The sequence below is a fragment of the Dermacentor albipictus genome, chromosome 1, assembly GCF_038994185.2.
Source record: "Dermacentor albipictus isolate Rhodes 1998 colony chromosome 1, USDA_Dalb.pri_finalv2, whole genome shotgun sequence".
Lineage (NCBI taxonomy): Eukaryota > Metazoa > Arthropoda > Arachnida > Ixodida > Ixodidae > Dermacentor > Dermacentor albipictus.
The window spans coordinates 21,123,221-21,147,463 of record NC_091821.1 but is presented as its reverse complement, the minus strand read 5'-3'; the positions used below and the strand labels follow the sequence as shown (position 1 = coordinate 21,147,463).

Sequence of the window (24,243 nt, the reverse complement as noted above, 5' to 3'; positions counted from 1 at the left end):
CTTGAAATGCATTGGGGTGACCCCGCACAGGTTCGAATCCTGTCGGCTGCGTGTAGGTATCTTTTTATATTCGCCAGCCCTTCATGAACGCATATCATTGTGACGCAGATGTATTGCGGCTTATATGCGCAGTCGTGGCCGAGTGGTTAAGGCGATGGACTTGAAATCCATTGGGGTGTCCCCGCACAGGTTCGAATCCTGTCGGCTGCGTGTAGGTATCTTTTTATATTCGCCAGCCCTTCATGAACGCATATCATTGTGACGCAGATGTATTGCGGTTTATATGCGCAGTCGTGGCCGAGTGGTTAAGGCGATGGACTTGAAATCCATTGGGGTGACCCCGCACAGATTCGAATCCTGTCGGCTGCGTGTAGGTATCTTTTTATATTCGCCAGCCCTTCATGAACGCATATCATTGTGACGCAGATGTATTGCGGCTTATATGCGCAGTCGTGGCCGAGTGGTTAAGGCGATGGACTTGAAATCCATTGGGGTGTCCCCGCACAGGTTCGAATCCTGTCGGCTGCGTGTAGGTATCTTCTTATATTCGCCAGCCCTTCATGAACGCATATCATTGTGACGCAGATGTATTGCGGCTTATATGCGCAGTCGTGGCCGAGTGGTTAAGGCGATGGACTTGAAATCCATTGGGGTGACCCCGCACAGACTCGAATCCTGTCGGCTGCGTGTAGGTATGTTTTTATATTCGCCAGCCCTTCATGAACGCGTATCATTGTGACGCAGATGTATTGCGGCTTATATGCGCAGTCGTGGCCGAGTGGTTAAGGCGATGGACTTGAAATCCATTGGGGTGACCCCGCACAGATTCGAATCCTGTCGGCTGCGTGTAGGTATCTTTTTATATTCGCCAGCCCTTCATGAACGCATATCATTGTGACGCAGATGTATTGCGGCTTATATGCGCAGTCGTGGCCGAGTGGTTAAGGCGATGGACTTGAAATCCATTGGGGTGACCCCGCACAGGTTCGAATCCTGTCGGCTGCGTGTAGGTATCTTTTTATATTCGCCAGCCCTTCATGAACGCATATCATTGTGACGCAGATGTATTGCGGCTTATATGCGCAGTCGTGGCCGAGTGGTTAAGGCGATGGACTTGAAATCCATTGGGGTGACCCCGCACAGACTCGAATCCTGTCGGCTGCGTGTAGGTATCTTCTTTTTATTCGCCAGCCCTTCGTGAACGCGTATCATTGTGACGCAGGTGTATTGCGGCTTATATGCGCAGTCCTGGCCGAGTGGTTAAGGCGATGGACTTGAAATCCATTGGGGTGTCCCCGCACAGGTTCGAATCCTGTCGGCTGCGTGTAGGTATGTTTTTATATTCGCCAGCCCTTCATGAACGCGTATCATTGTGACGCAGATGTATTGCGGCTTATATGCGCAGTCGTGGCCGAGTGGTTAAGGCGATGGACTTGAAATCCATTGGGGTGTCCCCGCACAGGTTCGAATCCTGTCGGCTGCGTGTAGGTATCTTTTTATATTCGCCAGCCCTTCATGAACGCATATCATTGTGACGCAGATGTATTGCGGCTTATATGCGCAGTCCTGGCCGAGTGGTTAAGGCGATGGACTTGAAATCCATTGGGGTGACCCCGCACAGATTCGAATCCTGTCGGCTGCGTGTAGGTATCTCTTTATATTCGCCAGCCCTTCATGAACGCATATCATTGTGACGCAGATGTATTGCGGCTTATATGCGCAGTCGTGGCCGAGTGGTTAAGGCGATGGACTTGAAATCCATTGGGGTGACCCCGCACAGGTTCGAATCCTGTCGGCTGCGTGTAGGTATCTTTTTATATTCGCCAGCCCTTCATGAACGCATATCATTGCGACGCAGATGTATTGCGGCTTATATGCGCAGTCGTGGCCGAGTGGTTAAGGCGATGGACTTGAAATCCATTGGGGTGTCCCCGCATAGGTTCGAATCCTGTCGGCTGCGTGTAGGTATCTTTTTATATTCGCCAGCCCTTCATGAACGCATATCATTGTGACGCAGATGTATTGCGGCTTATATGCGCAGTCGTGGCCGAGTGGTTAAGGCGATGGACTTGAAATCCATTGGGGTGACCCCGCACAGCTTCGAATCCTGTCGGCTGCGTGTAGGTATCTTTTTATATTCGCCAGCCCTTCATGAACGCATATCATTGTGACGCAGATGTATTGCGGCTTATATGCGCAGTCGTGGCCGAGTGGTGAAGGCGATGGACTTGAAATCCATTGGGGTGTCCCCGCACAGGTTCGAATCCTGTCGGCTGCGTGTAGGTATCTTTTTATATTCGCCAGCCCTTCATGAACGCATATCATTGTGACGCAGATGTATTGCGGCTTATATGCGCAGTCGTGGCCGAGTGGTTAAGGCGATGGACTTGAAATCCATTGGGGTGACCCCGCACAGATTCGAATCCTGTCGGCTGCGCGTAGGTATCTTCTTTTTATTCGCCAGCCCTTCGTGAACGCGTATCATTGTGGCGCAGATGTATTGCGGCTTATATGCGCAGTCGTGGCATTCTGCTTCCGGCAGCCGAGCTGAGCGGTCAGCAGAATCATGGGCTCCAGTGGAGCAGCGACAGCGGCCACTTCTGGCCGCGGAAACAGGATCACCGACAACGATAATGAGTATCCGTTTATTCTGCCTCAGCTGCCGAAAGGACGAGTGGCTTTGAACACCGTGTTTTTACACGGTGATGTACGTGCCAGACCATACAAGGTCGAAGATTTTAGAGACGCCCTACTGCCGACGGGACTGATGCCGGACGTGGTATGCATAGGGGCGTACCAGATCAACCACGTCTGGGCGGTGACCCTGAGTGATGCCACTGCGACGAAACGCCTTATGGCCTTCAAAGAACTGCAAGTGAAGGGACGGCGGTGCGTCATCGTGGACCCACAGGACCAGCAGGTGAAGCTTCGGCTTCACTGGCTGCTGTACGGCGTTGCCGACGAGGAAGTCCGGACTGCTTTCGCGGCTTACGGCAAGGTGGAGGAGGTGAGCCGGGAACGGTGGCGCGTCCATGGCATGGGCGACAAGACTTCGACCACCAGGACTGTGCTCCTCAAGCTGAAAAGCGGCGTCAAGGTGGAAGACCTTCCTCATCAGGTTCGCGTCGGTGGAGAGTTGGCCTTGGTGGTCGTGCCCGGTCGACCAATGCAGTGCCTGCGCTGCCAAGGCACGGGGCACGTCCGCCGGGAGTGCAAAGTCCCGCGCTGTTCCAGGTGCAGACGTTTCGGCCACGTTGACGCTGACTGCGTCAAATCCTACGCCGCCGTGACAGGACCAGCAGCGAGTGACGTTGCGGCTGAGCACGTCATGGACGTGGTCGAAACGGAGGACGCCGCCAAGGGAACGGGAGACGTGGTTCCGACAGGGACACTCAGCGGGTCATCGACTGCCGGCGCAGAAGGCTCAGTAGCTGAGACTACCGATAAGGCGGCCAAGCCGGTACAGGACCTCCCTGCAGTGAGCCGCCCTACGGGGGGCGTTAACGAAGAGGCGCCCGACAACGACACGACGGCATTGCTGCAGGACATGGATGTCAACGACGGTGAGCGGACTGCGACTCTCGGTGCCCCAGTCAAGCGCCCCCACGACGAGACCAAAGAAAGGGACGGCGGTGCGACGAGCACAAGCGAGGGGCCGCCGCCCAAGGCGCCTCAAGGAAGGCGGATGGGCTACAAGCCGAAGCCGAATCTAACACCCGAAAGGAAACCTGCGGGCAGAACGCCATCGCCTAACGACACCAAGAAGCCGGGAGGTCCCGGAGGCGGCTAGCCGAGGGCTAGTCGTGAACGGTAAGCACCATGCTCCGGGCCTGCTTTTCCCGATAGTTGAAAATGGCTGAAATACCGTCCCTTATTATTGCCACATTGAACGTGCGAGGGTTGGCGGCTAGTCGTAGGCAAAGCCAGGTCCTACGGTTGGCCACTGACCACAACATAGACGTACTAGCCGTCCAAGAGACTAAGGTTGACGGAGAGGAGCAGACCGGGAGCATGGTGCGACGATTCACGCACAGATATTTTGCGGTGGTTAGCCATGCGGTAGGCACGTCCGCGGGGTGCATTCTGTTCGTTAAGAAGCTGCCTGGACTGCAGATTCAAAGTGTATTTTCATGCGAATCTGGAAGGATTGTTTTTTGTGATGTTTCGATATGCGAGGTTGAATTCCGTGTCATATGCGTGTATGCTCCGAATTCAGTGGAGGAGCGTGTCTTGTTTTTTTCGAACCTTTCTAAGTATGTCCATTGTGAGAAGCGCGTGATGTTGTTAGGGGACTTTAATTGTGTGTTGAATGCCAGAGATAGAGTGAATAATGCCGGTGTGCGAGACAAAAGCTGTAGCGTATTATCACAACTAATAGCGGAAAATGAACTTGACGATGTTTACGAGTGCCTGGAAGGGGGGCGGGAAGTGACTTTTACTCGTTTTCAGGGCAGTAGTCACGCACGACTGGATCGAATGTACATGTCATTGGACACGATTCCAAGATGCCATAGTTATTGTGTTGTGCCCGTGTCGTTTTCGGACCACTGCCTTGTAAAATGCCACATAGGTGTAGTGAAAACGAAACATGCTTTTAATTGGGATCTGTGGAAAATGAATGCCTTGTTACTAAATGATCAGGGGTTTGTAAAAGCAGTAAGGGATGCGGTTAATGAAATATTCGATGAGGCAACGGAAACAATAACAGAGAAGTGGGAATGTTTTAAACAGAAGGTTAAAATTAAAGCCATAGAAAGATCGAGTTGCATAAAATTCGAGAGGGAAATGAAAGAAAAGGGCTTAAGAAGACTGTTGGAGCAGCTGATAACGCTTGAGTGTAGAGAGCCTGGTACATATAAAGACGACGTGCGAAACATCAAGGAAAAACTTGAACAGTTCGACAAAGAGCGTTATGAAGGCGCCATCGTGCGTGCGCGAGCACATGCACTAGCGGCAGGGGAGACGCCCACTAAAAGGGCACTGGGTCTTGAGAAGGCGCACGGACGGCGAAACCACATCGATGAAATTCTAATGAACGGGACTGTCGTTGAAGACAATGAGAGCATTGGGAGTGCCTTTTTCGAGTATTACCAGTCGCTCTTTGCATATCAGGAAGCGAATGTAGATGGTTTTAAAGCGCATTTTCTTACTCGCATGCCGCGAATAAGTGATGATTTCAAAGAAGGATTAGAAGCCAAAATAACTGAGGGGGAAGTCGAAAAGGCAATCGACGATTTGAACCCGGGAAAGTCGCCTGGACCTGATGGTCTCTGCGCTGGGTGGTATAAGGCATTTAAGAGAGAATTGGCTCCACTGTTGGCAGATGTATTCAATGGAGCGTATCAGCAGAAATGTTTGCCCCCTTCCTTCGGAAAAGCGCACACCATACTAATACCCAAGAGTGATGAAATAGATAAACTAAAATTAGTGTCATTCTATAGGCCAATATCCCTAACAAATGTTGATTACAAGATATTTATGAAGATTTTAGCTACCAGACTCCAAGGCGTCATCAAAGAAATAGTAGGAGACCATCAAATCTGTGGCATCAGAGGGCGAACTATTTTTTCTAACATTCATAAGATGCGATGTGTACTTGAGTGCTGTGACGTCACCGGAGGTGGCGTTGCAGTTCTTCAGCTCGATCTCGAGAAAGCTTTCGATTGTGTCGCGCATGTTATTTTGTTTGCCATCTTGGATCACGTTAATGTCGGTTCCATCATCACTGAGGGCCTGGCCTTGGCGTACAAGAATTGCACAACCAGATTAATTGTAAACAAGGCACTGGGGGCCCCCATTAACATTATGCGTTCAGTGCGCCAAGGCTGTCCCCTCAGTCCACTTCTGTTTGCTATTTATATAGAGGCCATGTGTGTGGCAATAAATGAAAATGACATAATACGTGGTTTTAGATTAGCAGCGACAGAAGTCAAACTACTTGCGTATGCAGATGACATCGCAGTGTGTTGCATAGATAAACCAAGTGTAACCGAAGCAATATCTATAGTCAAACAGTTCTGTGAAGTCACGGGTAGCAGAATAAATTGGGGCAAATCTCTCGGGCTGTGGCATGGGGATTGGCTGTCCGCACCAGACTATTTTGCGAATGTGACCTGGGTGAAAACTCCCAAGACGTATCTCGGAATTCCCTTAGACAGTTACAATAGCAGTGATGAACCCGCCGTGGTTGCTCAGTGGCTATGGTGTTGGGCTGCTGAGCACGAGGTCGCGGGATCGAATCCCGGCCACGGCGGCCGCATTTCGATGGAGGCGAAATGCGAAAACACCCGTGTGCTTAGATTTAGGTGCACGTTAAAGAACCCCAGGTGGTCAAAATTCCCGGAGTCCTCCACTACGGCGTGCCTCATAATCAGAAAGTGGTTTTGGCACGTAAAACCCCAAATATTATTATTAATAGCAGTGATGAATATTGGAGGAACCAAACAAGTGAAATTAAAGAAAAAGTAGAAAAATGGAAAGCTACTAACCTGTCTGTTTTTGCAAGAGCGACAGTTTGTAACGTCTTTTTAGTCGCCAAGTTATACTACGTTATACAAGCGTTATATTGTTCTAGAGTAAATGTGCAAAAGCTGCACAGAGTGTTTGCGGTGTTCATCTGGGGTTCAACCTGGGAAAGGTGCAGTCGAACAAATCTGTTCAGAAGAGTGAAGGACGGGGGTGTGGGTTTGGCGCATCTTTTTGTTCGACAACTAGTAAACCGATTTTTGTTTTTCCGCGATGTGCGCGATCCTTTTCTGCGCACAGTATGTCAACTCAGATTGACCGACGCATTGCCGGCACATGTTGTCAGTACGGCCGGCATGACCGGAAGACTTCGTGGCTATTTTAAGGAAGTGGTAGACAGTGTGCGTTTTCTTACTGTTCGTTTTTCAAGTGATTACCTGTGTCAAGTGAAAAGGAAAACGCTGTATAAAGATGTGTGTGACATTGTTTTCCCAGTGCCGTTATACAGAGCCATGTACAGTGGAGGGCAAGGACAGGACGTCCTTAAACGGGTTAAACGCATGCAGGTGCCACCAGGGGTAAAATCCTTCTTTTTTAGGCTCCACACTGGAACCCTGTCCGTGAAGACGTTTATGGAAGAACGAGGCTGTCTCGTACCCTGGGGTTCTCACTGCCTGATCTGCAAGAAGCCCGAAACCATAGATCATGTGTTCTTGCACTGTTGGGCTGCTGTGTTCTTCTGGGACATCTTGAAGCGAACCCTGAAGAAAGAATTACCTGTAAACCCCCAAGGGATCAGGTATCTGCCTATTAAGGATGAAGACGGGGTCCCATATGACTTCATTATGTTGAATGCTCTCCACTGTATATGGCGGGCGCGAATGGCTGGGTACCACTGTGATCCCGACGCACGGCCGGTTCATATATATTTCAGAGAATCTATGTCGCGGTTTGTTGATCTACAGAAAATGCAAGAATGTCCTCCGGATTGGCTGTCGAGGCTAGAAGCTCTCACAGCCATGAAGGAATTTTAATTTGACAACGCCGGTCCTATACGGACCGATGGCATTATTGTAATTTTTTTTTCGCCTTTTTGGATTTCTGCGATGCGTGTAATATTTGTATTTTCTGGGTTATGTCAAAGACCGGCATTAAATTAAAAAAAAAATGCGCAGTCGTGGCCGAGTGGTTAAGGCGATGAACTTGAAATCCATTGGGGTGACCCCGCACAGACTCGAATCCTGTCGGCTGCGTGTAGGTATCTTCTTTTTATTCGCCAGCCCTTCGTGAACGCGTATCATTGTGGCGCAGATGTATTGCGGCTTATATGCGCAGTCGTGGCCGAGTGGTTAAGGCGATGGACTTGAAATCCATTGGGGTGACCCCGCACAGATTCGAATCCTGTCGGCTGCGTGTAGGTATCTTCTTTTTATTCGCCAGCCCTTCGTGAACGCGTATCATTGTGGCGCAGAAGTACCTACATAGAAGCAATGTGTGTGGCCATTAATGTAAATAACAAGATACGTGGTTTTAGATTAGCAGACACCGAAGTGAAGCTGCTAGCGTATGCTGACGACGCGGCAGTGTGTTGAACAGACAAAGCAAGTGTAACCAAAACAATAGCTGTAGTAAAACATTTCTGTGACGTCACGGGTAGCAGATGTAAATTAGAGCAAATCCCAAGCCTGTGGCACGGGGAGTGGTTTTCGGCACCGGACTACTTCGCGAATGTCAACTGGGTGAAAACTCCGACGAGGTATGTGGGTGTTCCCCTCGACATGTACAACAGCAAAGATGAGTACTTGAGGAACCAAACTAATGAAACGAAAGAAAAAGTGGACAGATGGAGAAGCAATAACCTGTCTATTTTTTCTAGAGCGACAATTTGTAATAAGTTTTTTATAGCGAAGCTATATTATGTTATGCAAATGCTGCACTGTTCTCGAGCAAATGTGCAAACGCTGCACAGAGTGTTTGCTGTCTTCATCTGGGGTTCAGCATGGGAGAGATGTAGCCGAAGAAATTTGTTTAGAAGAGTGAGGGACGGGGGTGTGGGCTTGGCGCATCTTTTTGTTCGACAGCTTGTCAACCGCTTTTTGTTTTTTCGCGATGTGCGCGGTCCTTTTCTGCGCACCGTATGTCAGATCAGGTTGAGCGACGCATTGCCTGCATATGTTAGTACGGCAAGCATGACCGGGAAACTTCGGGGTTATTTTGAGGAAGTGGTCGACAGTGTGCGTTTCCTTTCAGTTCGTTTTTCAAAAGATTATGTGTGTCAAGTGAAAAGGAAAACACTGTATAGAGATGTGTGCGACATTGTGTTTCCAGTGCCGTTATAGAGAGCCATATACAGTGGAGGGCCAGGACAAGACGTCCTTAAACGGGTGAAACGCATGCAAGTGCCACCAGGGGTTAAAACCTTCTTATTTAAGCTCCACACAGGAACGCTCTCTGTGAAGACGCTTGTGGAAGAACGAGGCTGTCTTGTGCCATGGGGATCACACTGTTTGATCTGCCAAAAGCCGGAGACCACAGATCATGTTTTCTTGCATTGCTGGGCGGCTGTTTTCTTATGGGACGTGTGTTTTCTTATGGTGTCTTTTTTATTCGCCAGCCCTTCGTGAACGCGTATCACTGTGGCGAAGAAGTGTTGCGGCTTATATGCGCAGTCGTGGCCGAGTGGTGGATTCCACTTCCGGCCACCGCCGTGAATGGTTTAGGAGTGTTTCGCTCTCCTGGGGCGGTGTGAGCGACTATGTCTAGCCGTGGTTACCGGAATGCAGCCAATGCCAACCAGGAATATGAAATTATTTTACCTGCTCTACCAACCGGTCGTATTGTTGTAAACACTGCATTTTTTCATGCGGATGTTCGTGGAAGACCTTAGCGTGTAGACGGGATGCACTAGGGGCTTTGGCAATGCTCCTTGACGTTGAAGCGTTAGGGGCATACCAAATGAACCACGTGTGGGTGGTTACGCTGATGACTACGGAGGCCAAGAATAGGCTGCTTTCTGCAACTGAAGTGTTTGTGAAGGAGCGCCGTTGTCTCGTCGTAGATCCAAACAACCAAATGTTCGACTAAAGCTAAAACATTGAAACTAGAAAACCTATGTGAAAAAGTGTTTGAAAAATTTTAATCAGAATACTGTCATACGAGTAAATATTCCGTTTCCAATATTTTTGGTGTACTAATACAAAAAATGATAATTTTTTTTTCTATTTCACAATTTATTAGTTCGCTCTTGGTGAACCCTATCAACCAGTGATTCCAGCGCAAGACTTGGGAAGACTGAGCAAACAAGATAGGTCGTGCGGAATGGCGTTGCTCACTTCAACGCGGCGGTTTCGGCCGGATCTTTTTTTGTTTCCTTGCGTGTTTGTTAAAAGTGTGGCGTGCGCTTCACTTCAAATTTGGCGTTACCTAGCGCACGGCATTCATTGGCAAAAAGTGTGAGTGCAAGTTTTTTGTTATCGTGCAAGTTCACGCTGCGGTATCCTACGCGCTTTTCTCGTCGTGACGATAAATGCGAAACGCTCCACGAAGAAACGTCGCGCTATGTTCGTTTACCCTCCGTAGCAGAGGCTCTGAGTATCCGACGGGCAGCAGAATTAGTAAGTCGAATGTTTTCTAAATGATGATGTGGGCAGGGATGTCTGATAACTGTTACATATGAATAATTACTGTCGCAAGGAATTACGAATGATTCTGCGAAAAAGATCCGCATGTGTTGTTATACATTAGGTCTGGCCATAGTACTTTTCATCAATTGAAACATATTTTGTTTGGTGAATTATAATGGTAGCATTATTCTAGACGAATAAAATAAATTGCTTTTGAAACCTCTGAGGCAATGCCATTTCCTAAGGAAGTTACTGGAGCAATTGCCGTGAATAATAGCCTAATTGTGTGCACATTAATAAGACATACACCACTTCTATAGGTAAAGGACACGCTGGCATTTCAGCTGATATGAGTCGCAAGCTCGCCTCAGCCTCAAAAGAAAAATAACTGCTGGCATAACGATCGAAATGGCGGACGCTAAAGAAATTCAAACATTCGTGCCAAGCCACCATATGATTTTGACGTCACTGCCATTTTCGGTTGTGACGTCACTTTTCTTATTATTTTTTTATTTTTTGCTTGCTGTTAGTTGTCCCCACTATACGTAGATGATGGCGGTTGCAACGAGCCGACAGGGGCGTAGCCAGCGGAGAGGGGGGGGTGCTTATGGGGCTTCAGCTCCCCCCCCCCGAAATTTTCTCGTGCTGTCATGCACCGCCGACCAAAACCCCTGGCGCCGAAAATCATTTGGGATTTTGTCTAAAATATATTTTTCAAGCTCTAAAAGACATTTCAGCGCGAAGATTGTGAACTCGGGCTGGATTTCATGGCAACGCCCATGCACCTGGAGTCACATAACGCAATGATCCCCATTCGAGCACAAAGTTTCAAGGGCGCTTTGATGGCGAGTGGGCTCGTCGCGGCAACTCGCGGAGGCGCGTAATCTACGGAGCGCGTGGATTTCAATTCCGTAACTTTATGTTTCTAAAGTTCTCATAAACTGTCGATGGGAAAGGTGCATTGACATTTCCAAAGCGGTGCTTTAGATTTTCCATTCGGGAACTTTGTTGGTAAAATGCTGTTATAAACATTTGACCCCAAATGGGCATTAACGTTTCTAAAGTCGTACATTCGAGTATACAACGAGACAAACAAATTTCAGACAAGTTGACAAAGTGAATAAAGGGAAAATCAGACATCCATCCATTCGTAGCAATTGCTACAAAGGAAACCCATTCGGGTTCCTCGAAAGAAAAGCCTCATAGTTGAACAAAAATTCGTCCTGGTCCAGGACTCGAACCCGGGACCACCGCCTTTCCGGGACAGCCGCTCTACCATCTGAGCTAACCAGGCGGCTAGCAGATGGCAGGGCGAAGTCGAATTTGTCGACAACACCAAGCAAAGGCAAGTGTTTGACGTAGTATAGTTCTGCGGAAACCCGCAAGGTGGAGAGAAGTAATGAATAAAGGGAAACTCAGACATTCACCCATTCGTAGCAATTGCTACAAAGGAAACCCATACGGGTTCCTCGAAAGAGTGGATGTCTGATTTTCCCTTTATTCATTTTTTCTTTCCACCTTGCGGGTTTCTGAAGAACCACTACGTCAAGTTGGCAAAGTACGCGGTGAGGGGCGATGAGACGAAGCGTTGTGGTGGTTCATTTGTGCCGTCATGTCACAGAAAAAAATATTAACATTTTTTTTCTCCTACGTCAAAGCATCCATGTCTAGACACTAAAGCCAGCCAAGGTAACTACGTTGCTATTTATTTTTTCTACTTTGACTTTGAGGGGGGGGGGGGGGGTATGGGTGACCCGACGATGGTGGCTTAGTCTTGTGTGCGCAAAGGAGAAAAGCGGGGCGCAAACGCGCCGCCTAACGTCGCGCGCGATACATCTGGGAAAGTCAAGACACTAAAGCCAGGAAAGGTAACTACGTTCTTATTTATTTTTCTACTTCGGCTTTTTTTCGCGAGGAAACATTTAGCCTCTTTAATTTTCTTGTTTTCGCTACCCGTGGACTGCCAGAGCGAGCCAGAGCGCATGCGTCTTTCTCGTGTTGCCCCGACTACCGCGCGGCGCACTTCGGTGCGCGTGTGTTTTCGACTGGCCCAGTGGATTTTCGCCTGGCAAAGTTTTGGACGTTTCTGGCTAGCAGACGAGTAAAACAAACAATGGTCGCTCGCCGCCATCACTGTGGAGACTCGACGGTTTGCAACGCATTCGCTTGAGCGCAACCTGTCCGGAAAGTCTTGTCTCGCCGGTGTAGGACACCGAGCAGTATGCGTATGGTTCTTTGTGGACCAAGCGTCTCAGCTTTTCTTCGATATTCCTTCGGTAGCCACATTAGGTTCCCAAAGTAGGCATCCAATTGTGGCCAACATGCTTTATCCTATGTTTTTTTTTTTCATTTCAGTGCTCCGGCCCCACAAGAAACACGACATTGTTGCGGCGCAGCGAATTGCCTCATGGTGAAAGTTCGATTTCGTTACTTCTTTTCCGGAAAGTAAAGGTTCACGGGGCGCTTCAGTAGCCGGATACTCTTATTATATGATTGCGATATCAATTATACGGACACTCCAGGCACATTCCTGCCGTAGCCGTCGCCCTAATGTTCCGTATAAAGTCCAAGGGCGATAACATCGTGACTGCGCGCCGCATACTGCACGTGCGAGTGAAAACATAGTGGGGCAAGGGGGAGGGGGCATGGGTGAGCTCACGATGGTGGCTCAGTCTTGTGTGCGCAAGGGAGAAAAACGGGGAGGACGCGCGCCGCCTTCCATCGCGCGCGATACATCGGGGGGAGTGGAGGGAGGGGGAGGGGGGCTCACGATTCTGTGGTCTGTGAACCTGTGATTGCCCAGCATATATATTTGTGTTGTTTGACGCATTATATTCAATGACTTTTTTCTTATATATGTAGATTTATTGGAGACTTATACGCATATTTAAATATCTTGTTGCGAGGTTTTGTGTATACGTGTAGTGAAGTTTGTTTCCAGTGACACTTTCTTGCCCTTTATCAAGCTATATCTTCGCATTTGTATATTCCATTGTATCTTCCCACTTATAATATACGAGGGCGAGTCAAATGAAAGTGAGCCAACCCACTCCACGCAATAATGGTTCGGTCCATTTCTGCGAGGCATGCGCGTAGCACACAGGCATCTCTCATTTAGAAAAGTGACACGCAGGTGTGAAGATAAATGTTCGTGAATGCTCTCATACACTGGGTCGAACATGGTTGCGTGACATAATGGACGTTCCAAAAGTTGAACAGCGTGGTGCCATGAGGTTTCTGCCAGCTGAAAGTGTTTCCCTAAAAGAAATTAGTCGCCGTATGGCTGCCGCGTACGTTGAACATTGCATTTCATTGGCCACTGTGAAGCGATGGAGCAAACGGTTCAAAGAAGGATGTGAAAGTTGCAAAGACGATCCAAGACCGGGCTATAGCCACCGTGCAATCACCCCCAACGCAATTGCAAAGGCTGATAAGCTCATTCGACAAGAACGGAGGATAAGCATCGATGAACTGGCAGAGCGCGTGAACATCAATTACGGTTCGGCTCACACCATAATTCATGAACATGTCGGTTATCGTCTCCTGTGTGCGCAATGGATGCCCAAGATTCTGGACCGCCGCCAGCAGACGGATAGGTTCGGCGGTGCCTTGACTCATATGATCCGATATCACAAAGAGGGTCACGACTTCTTGTCTGCAATTGTCACCGGGGACGAATCATGGTGCCACTAATACGAGCCTGAAACACGACGGCAATGCTTACCGTGGAAACATTCGAATTCATCACCCCCAAAGAAAGCAAAGGCCGTCATTTCCGCCGGAAAGGTGTTGTTGACTTTTTTTTTCGATCGTCAGGGGCGCCTTCGATATTCTTCGATATTCTTCGATATTCGATATCGCCATAGCCACTGATCCAATTTTCTAAACCTGGATAGACTATCAATCGTTTCCGATATTGTGAAACGCTGTATCGGCTGCTTGTCGCAATCACGAACAAACGACGTGGAAAATTGACGAATGGGGTCATATTGCTCTACAACAATGTCCGTCCCCACCTCGTTGATGTGGTTAAGACAAAACTGGCAAAGTTCAAGTGGGAAACGCTGCAACATCCGCCATATAGCCCAGACATGTCGCCTTGTGACTTCCACAATTTAGGGCAATTGAAAAAAAAGAACAGCTCAAGGGAACCATATTCGTGTCGGACGATGACGGGAAGGAGTCTGTTACAGACTTTTTGAAGCAGCAACCCAAGGAGCTTTATGAGACTGGAATCAAGCGACTCGTTAGTCAGTGTGACAAATGTGTCAATGCTCATGGAGACTGCTTTTAAATAAAGTGTCCCGTTTGTCATATATTCGCATTGGCTCACTTTCATTTTATTCATTCTCGTATATTTTGCAGAACTCCTGCTTTCTATATATGTGCTGTCCGTTGCGACTATAATTTCGGTGCAATTACTCACAACACACGACCGGTGACAGCTCCACCGGCGCAATACATTGGAACGAAGGACAGCGTCATTGAGATCTTACTCCGGCCGTTGCATATGTACAAAAATGTAAACAAGTTTCTTGAATGATAAAGTTTCATTAAAATATTTGTCCTCCACTTCTTCATATCATCGTCTTTACATTTTTCATATCAGCGGCATCCACTGCTTTGCGGGTATCGAAGTGATATAGTTTTTAAGTTCGCGTGATATTTTCTTTACTTAATAAATAGACAGGCGTTGCTATCATTTATTTCGGGCACAATTTTTGGGACATACGAGTATATCCTTTTACGAAAAAATACATATTTTGCTTGTCTTGACAATGCGTAGCGTTCAAAATTAGTCTGCATCATCCTTGGCAATTGCAATACAGGTATTATTCATGTATTTTATCCCTCGACGAATTCTATAAGGAGGAGACCGAGCTGCAACGTGAGCCCCGCCCCCGAACGAAATTTCTGGCAACGCCACTGGCGTCGAAGCGAGCACTGATGAGGAACCCTATATTCATAGTGAAATATTTAGCGCACACAATCGACAAAGACACAGTGAATGGGGGCACACGTCTTTGTCGATTGTGCGCGCTAAATATTTCACTATGAATTCGTACCAACTCGCCCAACTATCAGTTCTGCTGCAGAACCCTATATCACTAATAAAGGACAAATCACAGCAAACTTGTACCATTTCATTATTGATATTTGGTGTTGGCTGGAATTTTTTTCTTTGCTTTATCAGCAGCACGAGCGCGTATTTCCGTTTTGACAGTAAAACGAGAGCGTTCCTCTGGAAACAACGTAGAATGGACGACAGTGCACTGTCGTGAGTGGTCTCTTGTGCAGAGTGGCTTCTCTGCTTAGATTAAAACCTTTGGCGACCATAGAGGGCAGACCTACACATAACTGTGCTTCCCTGCGGGGAGCATATACATCGGCACTACAGCTAAAAAATAAATAAAAGTTAGATCATGGGGTTTTACGAGGCTGAAATCATCTGCTTATAAGGCGCGTCGCAGTGGGGTCCTCCGGATTAATTTTGAGCAGCTTGGGTTTTTAACGTGTACATAAATCTAAATAGACGAGAGTTTTTGGATATTGCCCGAATAGGGCTGCGGCAGCCAGGATTGAATCCGTGACCTCGAGCTCAGCAACGCGACGCCATAGCCACTAAGCTACCGCGACGGGTTTACTTCAGTGGCACAGCGCCGCTTGCTTGTTCCTTGAGAGGCCACAACCATCTGCCCAGCAACTGGCTAATGAAAACATGTCTAGCTTACGGCCAAAATCCTCACACGAGTAAACTGAAAACAATAGGAAAGCATAACTAATGTTTAAATGGCAATAATGCCCAGGCGCTCCACTTGAGAGGCTGCGGATTAACAAATCGAAATAAAGAAACCGGTGGGTTTCTCATGCTGTACTTCCCTGAGATTTGGCCTACTTTTTTACCGCCATGGTGCTACCATTTCATACTTCTTTCTTCCTACGTTCCCGAGTATAACCCGCGACATTTATTCCTCCAATATAGGGTGCCTTTTCTCAAGTAGTGTTCCTGTATATGCTCCCGCAGGGAGCTCTATATGCTCCCGCAGGGAGCATATAGAGGAACACTATTCTCAAGGTGACACAGGCGCCTCCTTACGGCAGCATTACAGTAAGATGCAGCATGCACACCTGGTCGCCCGCGACTACCCTCTAAAAACAGTTGCACGCTTTGGGGTGTATATTTGCCACACAACATAATGCCAACAAAGAACGACATGCGCGCTATCAGCATGACAGAGCATTCTCGATGGGAAAGTAAAGAGCGCAGCGTTTTCAAGAAAGCAAACGCACGGAAGACAGATGACGATTATCGATGTGTGGCAAATATGCACCCCAAAGCATGCAACTGTTTTTAGAGTGTAGGCTTTTCAAGCGCGTTTCACCGAGGCCCACAAACAACGTTGTATGTAAATTGGACGCTATTCTGCAATTTATTCCTGTAACGGTTATATATGAATAACCTATGTTAGTTAGTGCCGTCACGGGTATCGCCGCCCCCGCTGCGCTGTCGCCTCATTATCGTGCATGCGCGGCCATTGGAACAAAGTGGACACATCGTCGCGCTCCGCTCAATCTACTCTGCCGGAGACGGGGCATTCATGGCTACAGCATCAACAGGGTAGGATAAACATGACTACAGGACAGACAGGGCATACATACCATTCTGGCTAACGCTCCTGGCATGAGAAGCTGTGCGTCCTTAGATTAGCATTTCTACTGAGCAGCTGGTGTACGGTCTCATTGGAAATGACCGTAAAATAATGCTAAATACAACAAATCCTCTCCAATGAGGCCACACAACCGCCGACGGTCTTCCGTTAGTATCATCTTGAGCACCACCAAGGTGAGAAGCCGGTATACAGCCGCTGCCCGCGCTCCTCATCGAGGCAGCGTCGTGAACCGCCTGTTACATGCCACGGCGCTGTTTCTACTGCGTTGCAGCAGTTGTGCTTCGGGATGGGTCGTGCCATGTCGCCTCCAAGTATACCGTCAGAACACTGTGCGAGGTGCTGGAGAGCAGAGCTAAATCTCGCTATCGCTTTACCGCTTCGACTTCACGTAATACATACAAAGTATAATGGGAATCATTTTTTGGTTCATTCATTACAGGTAGTTTGGCGGTAAGTAAGTAGGTAAGTAAATAAATAAATTAAATTCCGGGGTTTCAAGTGCCAAAACCATGGTCTGATTACGAAGTACACTGTAGTGGGGGTACTCCGGATTAGTTATGACCAGCTGGGACTCTTTAATGTGCCCCCTATAGGCGCGGTACACGGGAGATTTTTGTATCTTACCGCCATGGAAATGCGGCGCCACGGCCGGGATCGGATCCCGCGACCTCGTGCTTAGCACTGCAACACAATATCCCTTAAGCCACCCCGGCGGATAATTTGCCGTTTCCTGTCTCACCTAGTTTCGGGTCCTTTTCCAGGAAATAAAAATTGACGTGTCCGAACCTCTGACACCCTGATGCAGTATTCGAAATCACAATCGCTAGCGCATTTCTCGTGTTCCACCACCAAGAACTTCTTCGAGACTGCTGGCTTTGACGTCCCGTCGCATAGCACGAGCGAGAATATGCAGCTGCTTGCCAGTTTGCGTCTTTCTTGCGCGTCGCGAGTGAGAGCATGCACACTGCCTTCAGGTCATGCCCAGGCCGTCACGCCATTTTTTTTTTTTGCGCCGTAATAAAGAAGTGGAAGTTTCGCCCGAAAGGCGAATTATCGATCGCGATAGCAAATTAGTAGACAGCTATACGAAGTAAGGGTAGTAGTTTTATCGGCCGTATAAACTAGGAATCATTCGGTTACTAACTGAATTAACAAGCACGGCGTCAGCGCGCACAAGCAAACATGAACACAACACACTCTATTAGCGCGGACACTCGCTGTCCAGACGCTCGTGTGAGCAAGCGCGTCGGCAGCCGCGAGCGCAGTGGGCTTCGGGCCGTCTATCGCTTCAACGCAAGAGCGGCGAGCGCACATTGCGCACAAAGGTATGCGCCATCTGCAGATCGATTTCAAGATACGGCGTGCGCCAGTGTTCACAGCCTGCGAATAGGTTAGCACTGTCAATGCCTCACAGGGCGCACCTCATCGTGACAGGGGCGTTAAACTTTAAAACGCGGGGTTTTACGTGAGGCCAAACCCACAGCCTGATTATGAGACACGCGGTAGTGGGGGACTCCGAATTAATTTTGACCCCCGAGGATTATTTGGCGTGCATGTAAATTTATGTACACGAAAATTTTTGGGCATTTCGCCCGCGTTTAAGTGCGGCTGCCGTGGTCGCGATTGAACCCGCCAGTTCGAGCAATGCCATTGCCCCAAAACTACCTCGGCGGGTACAGAACTGTTGATTGAATGGGCAGCTGCTACCGTAGATTCGTATAGACGCTGCAATGCTCTAGAGGGGCAATAAATAAAACAATTATATGACCTGCATGGGTAAATTATTCTTCTACAATAACAAGAACAGCACTCCTACCACCGCAAAACGTCCGAGAAGGCGCAATAAGAAAAGACGGGTGTTGACGCCGCCTTGAAGTTCCCGCACCAGCTTGACGCGACGCCACAGATTTTTACGGTGACTGCAAGGCCCTAGTTAATTGTGTAACAATAAAGATCCACTACATTGTGTTCTAACGGAGCCAAAGACTGAGTATGGCAAGTTTCGGGAACATTTACTCAGCCAACGCTGCCCGAATACAAAAGAAAAAGAAAAGCTTTGAAATCCGTAACGTCACCATAACGTCACTGTTTAGGTACGAAATTCAAAAAATATAACTTTTACCATTTTATTTTCCACTAACCAACCTCGTATCGTGAAATTAATGATAACCGAGTTTTCAAAGAATGAATTATCAGCCTAAACTGATTAAGGGTTTTGCTTTAGTGTCCCTCTAATGCAGCTTTGCGCTTGCACACCCTACGTCAGTTGTCCACTTGACATGATGACAGGGCGTTTATTCTTGTGAAAAAGCAGTACCGTACCGTACCATAACTTCTATTTAGGTGTATCCAGTTTGTACCCCACTGCTAGTTGACCAATGATAGGGTTTCTTTGCTTCCTTATGTTGCCTCTTCCGTCGGCCGCGCTCTCAATAGGTATGCGAGCTGCCACGAGGGTTGACTAACAAGTCACTCGTTTAGGCTCTGCCCGCCTCCCCTCGTTACCTGCACTCTACCATTCGATCTACCTTTCCTTTAGACTGTTGCGCGTTAGTAGAAAGGTAAGCGCTGCAGCTGCTGCAAAGATTTTGCAGGGCACTCGCGAATAATTACAACAGTTGTGGGATTCTCACCCGTGCTCTTGGGACAAAGGAACGACAACACAGTAGGGCAAACAATAACAAGGGCATTTATTACACCTTTCATAGATTAATGCCTGCTAGCCGAGTTTCTGTCCACAAAACAAGCTGATGGGCGCGCTACAAATCGCGGAAGTCAGACTCACCGCGACCGGATAACAAGCGAATATGTTCGCCCCATGCTGGACACCAACGCCTGGTCGTTCGCGCGTACGGTCACGCTAACGGTGGCGCGTTCGAACGAAGCCTCGCTAGACGGTCTCGCAGAAGCATGGATCGGCGCACGCGCGGAACATCCGCGCCACTTGCCGATTCCAAGCCAAAGAGGAAGCGCCTTCTCCTTTCCGCGCCCAAGTAACCCTGCCGTTAAGTGGGGTTAGCAGAGCTACACTCGCGCCATCTCTCGCAATGCGCTTCAACCACCCCGACTGCCGAGGGCACCAGGCAACGCGGCGAAGCCGGAGAACAGGAGACGGGAGCTATGCGGGAAAACAACATATCAGGGGAGGCGTGAGAGTTGCGCATCCCCACATCTCCCCAAGTGTTAATCGCTACTTATTCTGGCAAAACGTGTCACACGGTCTTACATAAACGCGTGCTTCGCGAACAAGGTAGGTATGCAACAGTGGCCACGTCGAGGAAATGTCCACACGCTGTCCATAACACGCGAGCCGACATTGTCCTTGGGGTACACCGCTGGCCTCCGCTGGTCACAGCCGCAGCTCTGCAGACTCGACGGCACGATTCCAGGCCAGGACTTCGGAAACGGCGACGCAGCAGCCGCTGCGAGCAAGCGTCGCTCGCGCCGACGCGCCCTGCTGGAGAGCCGCAGTAGCTGTTGGTGATCGCAGGCTCTGTTCTCCGCCGCCGAGGGTTGGAAGCTGGATACAGGCGGCCGCCGAAGTCGCTGCGCCGAACTGGCCACAGCATCACCATTGTCCGGGGTGGCTCAGTCGTAGTCCAGGGCAGCAGCGCAGACAATGTGCAAGTGACAGCAAACCAGGGGTAACTCCACTCACGCTGCGTGCACTCAACGCAATCGGCAAACACAAAAGTAGTGCAAGGGAGAGGAATTCTGCATGCGCATCGCCCACGTGGTACGACGTTCAACTCGGCTAGCAAAAGATCGGGCGGCTACTTAGGTGCTAAGTTCACGTGAATGAAGCTCGCTTCCTTGAGTCGAACAAATAATCTCGATTCGTGCGAGGCTATATATAACTAGAATGATGGAAGCAAAGTGCAACACCTCAACGCCACGGTCCACCAGGTTGTGTCCCTCCGCGTGCGATAGGCAGCTTCGTAAAGCCTTAGGCCTAAAGCGTCGCTACCCTGACAACAACCAGCATTAAAAAACCAACACCCAAAATGCACCCGCGAGGAGACGTCAGGAGTCTCCTCGCGGGTGTCAGGAACATGCGCCGAGGTCCAGGAGTCGAGAACATGCGCCGAGGTTCAGACATTACCGAGAGCGCGTAATATCTGGCCTCGAGGGATATGGTGTCACCGCATGGCAGACATTGCTGTTATCGTGATTCCTTCAAAAATGCAGTGTCGTATCGGGAAATTTGTAGACGGGAATGAAAGGCTGTGTGCGCTAGTGTCTAATTTCAGATCTCCAACATGGGACTTCTGCGAAGCGGACAACGTGAACGTACGCACCTCTGGATCTTACGCGTCCAAACGGAATAAGCTTTCAGAGCGATAACATTTTATTTGGCTCCAAGTGGAATAGATCCGAATAAAAGGTAATGGGGATAGCGCGACCGGTCACCTTCTTTTGCATGCGGCGGAGTTTCCATTTCTAGAGGCGTGCAAAGCTATGCCACAGCGTTTTAAGTGTCATCATCTTCATCGTTTCCTTCCCTTTGGGACTGGATCAGCTGCGTATAGGCATATGTAGGACGTCATAAAATAAGCACTGCAATAGTTAGCGCTGGCCCCTCGTCTTTTCTCATGGCATGCCTGTATTCGCACCTTCATACTTTCAACTCTATAGAGTGAAAATTAACACCATCTCCTGCAGCGCCACCCTAATGAGACTACAGGGCTGCTGAAAGCTAAACCAAAACGTCTCGCGCGCTTTCACTGTGTGTGTTCCCGAGTGCTTCACAGCGCCACTGTGTTTGTCATTCGTATATATCAAACAAAAACCAACTGTTAAGCAAACCGGTTTGACATTGGCGCGTTTATGTAATGGTAAAAATACAAAAAAAATTACGACAGTGAAAGGATAACACAGAGAGCCCCGGTGAGCCGCAGAACATTCTGCGGTTCGCGAAGATGCGCATTACAGCTCAAGGCGGGAAAGTTGTACGCTCTAGTATACAAGGAAGATAAAAAAAACGCCTCTCCTAATAAATAAACTTCCTAAATGTAGGTAATCCAATATATAGTCTTTTAAACGTGAAGGGTTTCGCCCTCGCGATGACCGGACAAACGTCATAATACAATTTGCGGCACGTGTACGCGTGGTTGCTGCTTGTTGAACAGACCTGCCTGAAATTCCGAAGCGCGCGTTGCCGCTGCGCCTTCTCAAGAGCGTGGACCCTCGTACCCCAAGTTATCCTAGTCCGTTAGTCTGTATACAGCGGTGCTTTCGCTTTTACGTTTGCACCAGAAATAGCGCTATACACATCAAGAAAACAAGCGCCGCAGTATGTATAAATAACAAGAACCACGGAAACCCGCACACAGAGAAACTCGCAAAGAATGCCATGGTGCACTCACCCCAGGTGTCTGACACGACCTGGAAGGAATGGCCCAGCACAATGTGGCCGATGCTGATGGTCCGCAGGCCGTAGACAAAGCGCAGCGAGTAGTGGTCTGCATTCGTTCTTTCGGCAACGTGAAACAATTCGCGGTGTGCTGGCCGCTGCCGAGAACGCCACCACAACTTCCAGCAGCATTCCTAGAATAAAGCCGTATTTTGCGTTACCGCGGTCGACGCTTACTTTTCAACCGCCACTGCCATTATGAGCACCATGAGCCTTCTCCCGTTTCGTTTCACGGTGTACCCGGGAATTAAAGAGACTAGAGATGCGCTTGGCCGCTTATTCCGTGTTGTTTCACGGTACTCGCATTAATGCTCGCACCATCACTATACGGGGCGCACTGAACTTTGTTATTCGAAATTCCCGGGATGACACGAGCAGTGACGTAGAGAGAGAGAGAGAAAGGCAAAGGAAAGACAGGGAGGTTAACCAGAGATTTTTCGGTTGACTACCCTGTACTGGGGGAGGGGAAAGGGGATGCAATAGGTGAGAAAGAAAGAAGGATAAAAAAGAAAGGAAAAAAATCCCTAAGCACACGCACGCACGCACACACGAACTATTTCTGTGGGTACTGACGGGCCCACGTGACGGGCACTGTCATGCAGCCCGCAAAGGCATTCCTAGTCTTACGCAGTGTCACCGCACAGTCCTACGCTACATAGTGTACTGTCACAACTTGTCAGAAAGTCCCGTGTCTTTCAAGTATCGCAGCAGCGCCTTCATAGCGGATCGCGCTGATGTTCGCGTAGGCCAGGTTCCAAGGATCTTGTTTTCTGTCATTGCGCGCTTGTCCAGTTTGTCTAAGGTGGCTGAGAGGACAGTTCTTTGTGGGTTAAAACGAGAGCACTGACAAAGAAGATGCTCGATCGTTTCGTTGCACCCGCAGAAGTCCCACAGTGGGCTGTTGGCCATTCCGATAAGGAAAGAGTAAGCATATTTGAAAATGCTACTCCAAGCCATAGACGGACAAGAAGGGTGCAGTCACGTCGTGGAAGCTCGGGCGGAATATGGAGCTGTAAATTAGGGTCCAGGGTATGGAGGCGTGCACTTGTGAAATCGGATGAATTCCATTGGGCAAATGTCATGTCACGCGCAAGTGCGGAAAGTTTTTTCGCTGCGTCGGCTCTCGAAAGAGGAATGGCAACGCAGTTGACGCCGTCATAGGCAGATCGGGCAGCTACGTCTGCTCGATCATTGCCATGTATGCCACAGTGACTAGGCAACCACTGATATATGATATCGTGTCCTTCGTCAACTAGTCGATGGTGGACTACTCTGATCTCTGCGACGAGCTGCTCATGTGATCCATGGCGCAGTGCTGAGAGTACACTCTGTATGGCTGCCTTGGAATCACAGAAAATTGACCATGCGTGGGATGGTTCCTCCTTAATGAAATGAAGAGCCGCACGCAAGGCTACCAGTTCAGCAGCCGTCGTTGATGATACATGTGACGTTTTTAGCTGTATTTAGACGGATCTTCTTGGTATCACCACAGCGGCAGCTGCGCTTGCAGATGTGACTGAAACATCGATGTAAACGTGTACGTGGCCACTGTGAACCTCATGTAAAAGTTCTAAGTTGGCCTGCTTAAGCGCAAACAACGGCATGTTGGCTTTCTTCGTGATTCCTGGGATGGTGGGGCGTATGTCAGGTCTGTGCAGGTACCATAAAGGTGAGGATGGTCTTGCTGCAGGCATGTAGTTCGATGGCAATGAGGTACGATTGGCATCAATTAAACGACTGAAAGTTGTGTGTGGCCTCTCTGCGGGTAGAGCGGCAAGATGGTGAGAAGGTAATCGGGCAACGTGCCGAATATGCGCCCTGAGAACGTCGGTTGCCAAGTACGTTGTTATTGGATGATCTCGAGCTATGACAATCGTTGCTGCTGTAGACGCACACCTCGGAAGACCGAGACACGTCCTTAGGGCTTGAGCTTGTAGTCCCTGGAGTACACGCAGGTTTGTTTTGCAGGTGTTCCCAAGCACAGGGAGGCTGTATCTTGCGAAACCGAGGAACAAGGCGTTATAAAGCTGCAGTATTGACCGCACCGAAGTGCCCCATGACTTTCCGCCGA

The 24,243-nt window shown here is 48.9% G+C and overlaps 1 protein-coding gene and 17 non-coding genes across 19 annotated transcripts in view; 17 read left to right on the top strand and 1 right to left on the bottom strand.

The window, feature by feature from the left end:
- The first annotated feature begins 128 nt into the window (after positions 1-128).
- TRNAS-UGA (transfer RNA serine (anticodon UGA)) lies at positions 129-210 on the top strand. The gene has a single exon. It is a non-coding gene; the product is annotated as a tRNA-Ser (tRNA).
- Positions 211-287: 77 nt separating this feature from the next.
- On the top strand, positions 288-369 carry TRNAS-UGA (transfer RNA serine (anticodon UGA)). The gene has a single exon. It is a non-coding gene; the product is annotated as a tRNA-Ser (tRNA).
- Positions 370-446: 77 nt separating this feature from the next.
- On the top strand, positions 447-528 carry TRNAS-UGA (transfer RNA serine (anticodon UGA)). The gene has a single exon. It is a non-coding gene; the product is annotated as a tRNA-Ser (tRNA).
- Positions 529-605: 77 nt separating this feature from the next.
- Positions 606-687, top strand: TRNAS-UGA (transfer RNA serine (anticodon UGA)). Its single transcript has one exon. It is a non-coding gene; the product is annotated as a tRNA-Ser (tRNA).
- A 77-nt stretch (positions 688-764) lies between these two features.
- TRNAS-UGA (transfer RNA serine (anticodon UGA)) lies at positions 765-846 on the top strand. The gene has a single exon. It is a non-coding gene; the product is annotated as a tRNA-Ser (tRNA).
- A 77-nt stretch (positions 847-923) lies between these two features.
- TRNAS-UGA (transfer RNA serine (anticodon UGA)) lies at positions 924-1,005 on the top strand. The gene has a single exon. It is a non-coding gene; the product is annotated as a tRNA-Ser (tRNA).
- A 77-nt stretch (positions 1,006-1,082) lies between these two features.
- TRNAS-UGA (transfer RNA serine (anticodon UGA)) lies at positions 1,083-1,164 on the top strand. The gene has a single exon. It is a non-coding gene; the product is annotated as a tRNA-Ser (tRNA).
- Positions 1,165-1,242: 78 nt separating this feature from the next.
- On the top strand, positions 1,243-1,324 carry TRNAS-UGA (transfer RNA serine (anticodon UGA)). The gene has a single exon. It is a non-coding gene; the product is annotated as a tRNA-Ser (tRNA).
- A 77-nt stretch (positions 1,325-1,401) lies between these two features.
- On the top strand, positions 1,402-1,483 carry TRNAS-UGA (transfer RNA serine (anticodon UGA)). Its single transcript has one exon. It is a non-coding gene; the product is annotated as a tRNA-Ser (tRNA).
- Positions 1,484-1,560: 77 nt separating this feature from the next.
- Positions 1,561-1,642, top strand: TRNAS-UGA (transfer RNA serine (anticodon UGA)). Its single transcript has one exon. It is a non-coding gene; the product is annotated as a tRNA-Ser (tRNA).
- A 77-nt stretch (positions 1,643-1,719) lies between these two features.
- Positions 1,720-1,801, top strand: TRNAS-UGA (transfer RNA serine (anticodon UGA)). The gene has a single exon. It is a non-coding gene; the product is annotated as a tRNA-Ser (tRNA).
- A 77-nt stretch (positions 1,802-1,878) lies between these two features.
- Positions 1,879-1,960, top strand: TRNAS-UGA (transfer RNA serine (anticodon UGA)). Its single transcript has one exon. It is a non-coding gene; the product is annotated as a tRNA-Ser (tRNA).
- Positions 1,961-2,037: 77 nt separating this feature from the next.
- On the top strand, positions 2,038-2,119 carry TRNAS-UGA (transfer RNA serine (anticodon UGA)). Its single transcript has one exon. It is a non-coding gene; the product is annotated as a tRNA-Ser (tRNA).
- A 77-nt stretch (positions 2,120-2,196) lies between these two features.
- Positions 2,197-2,278, top strand: TRNAS-UGA (transfer RNA serine (anticodon UGA)). Its single transcript has one exon. It is a non-coding gene; the product is annotated as a tRNA-Ser (tRNA).
- A 77-nt stretch (positions 2,279-2,355) lies between these two features.
- Positions 2,356-2,437, top strand: TRNAS-UGA (transfer RNA serine (anticodon UGA)). The gene has a single exon. It is a non-coding gene; the product is annotated as a tRNA-Ser (tRNA).
- A 5,199-nt stretch (positions 2,438-7,636) lies between these two features.
- TRNAS-UGA (transfer RNA serine (anticodon UGA)) lies at positions 7,637-7,718 on the top strand. Its single transcript has one exon. It is a non-coding gene; the product is annotated as a tRNA-Ser (tRNA).
- Positions 7,719-7,796: 78 nt separating this feature from the next.
- Positions 7,797-7,878, top strand: TRNAS-UGA (transfer RNA serine (anticodon UGA)). The gene has a single exon. It is a non-coding gene; the product is annotated as a tRNA-Ser (tRNA).
- Positions 7,879-20,727: 12,849 nt separating this feature from the next.
- The window catches only part of LOC135909961 (uncharacterized), a 30,119-nt gene continuing 26,603 nt past the window's right edge, over positions 20,728-24,243 (bottom strand). Inside the window, exons 5-6 of one of the 2 annotated variants that reach the window (XM_070532273.1) lie at positions 22,126-22,306; positions 20,733-21,278 (exon numbers count right to left, since the gene is read on the bottom strand). In XM_070532273.1, the coding sequence (XP_070388374.1) occupies positions 21,231-21,278; positions 22,126-22,306 (229 nt within the window). In that variant the 3' untranslated portion in view covers positions 20,733-21,230. Of the gene's footprint in view, positions 22,307-24,243 lie in introns of both variants that reach the window. The other variant, XM_070532275.1, reaches the window with a different exon arrangement.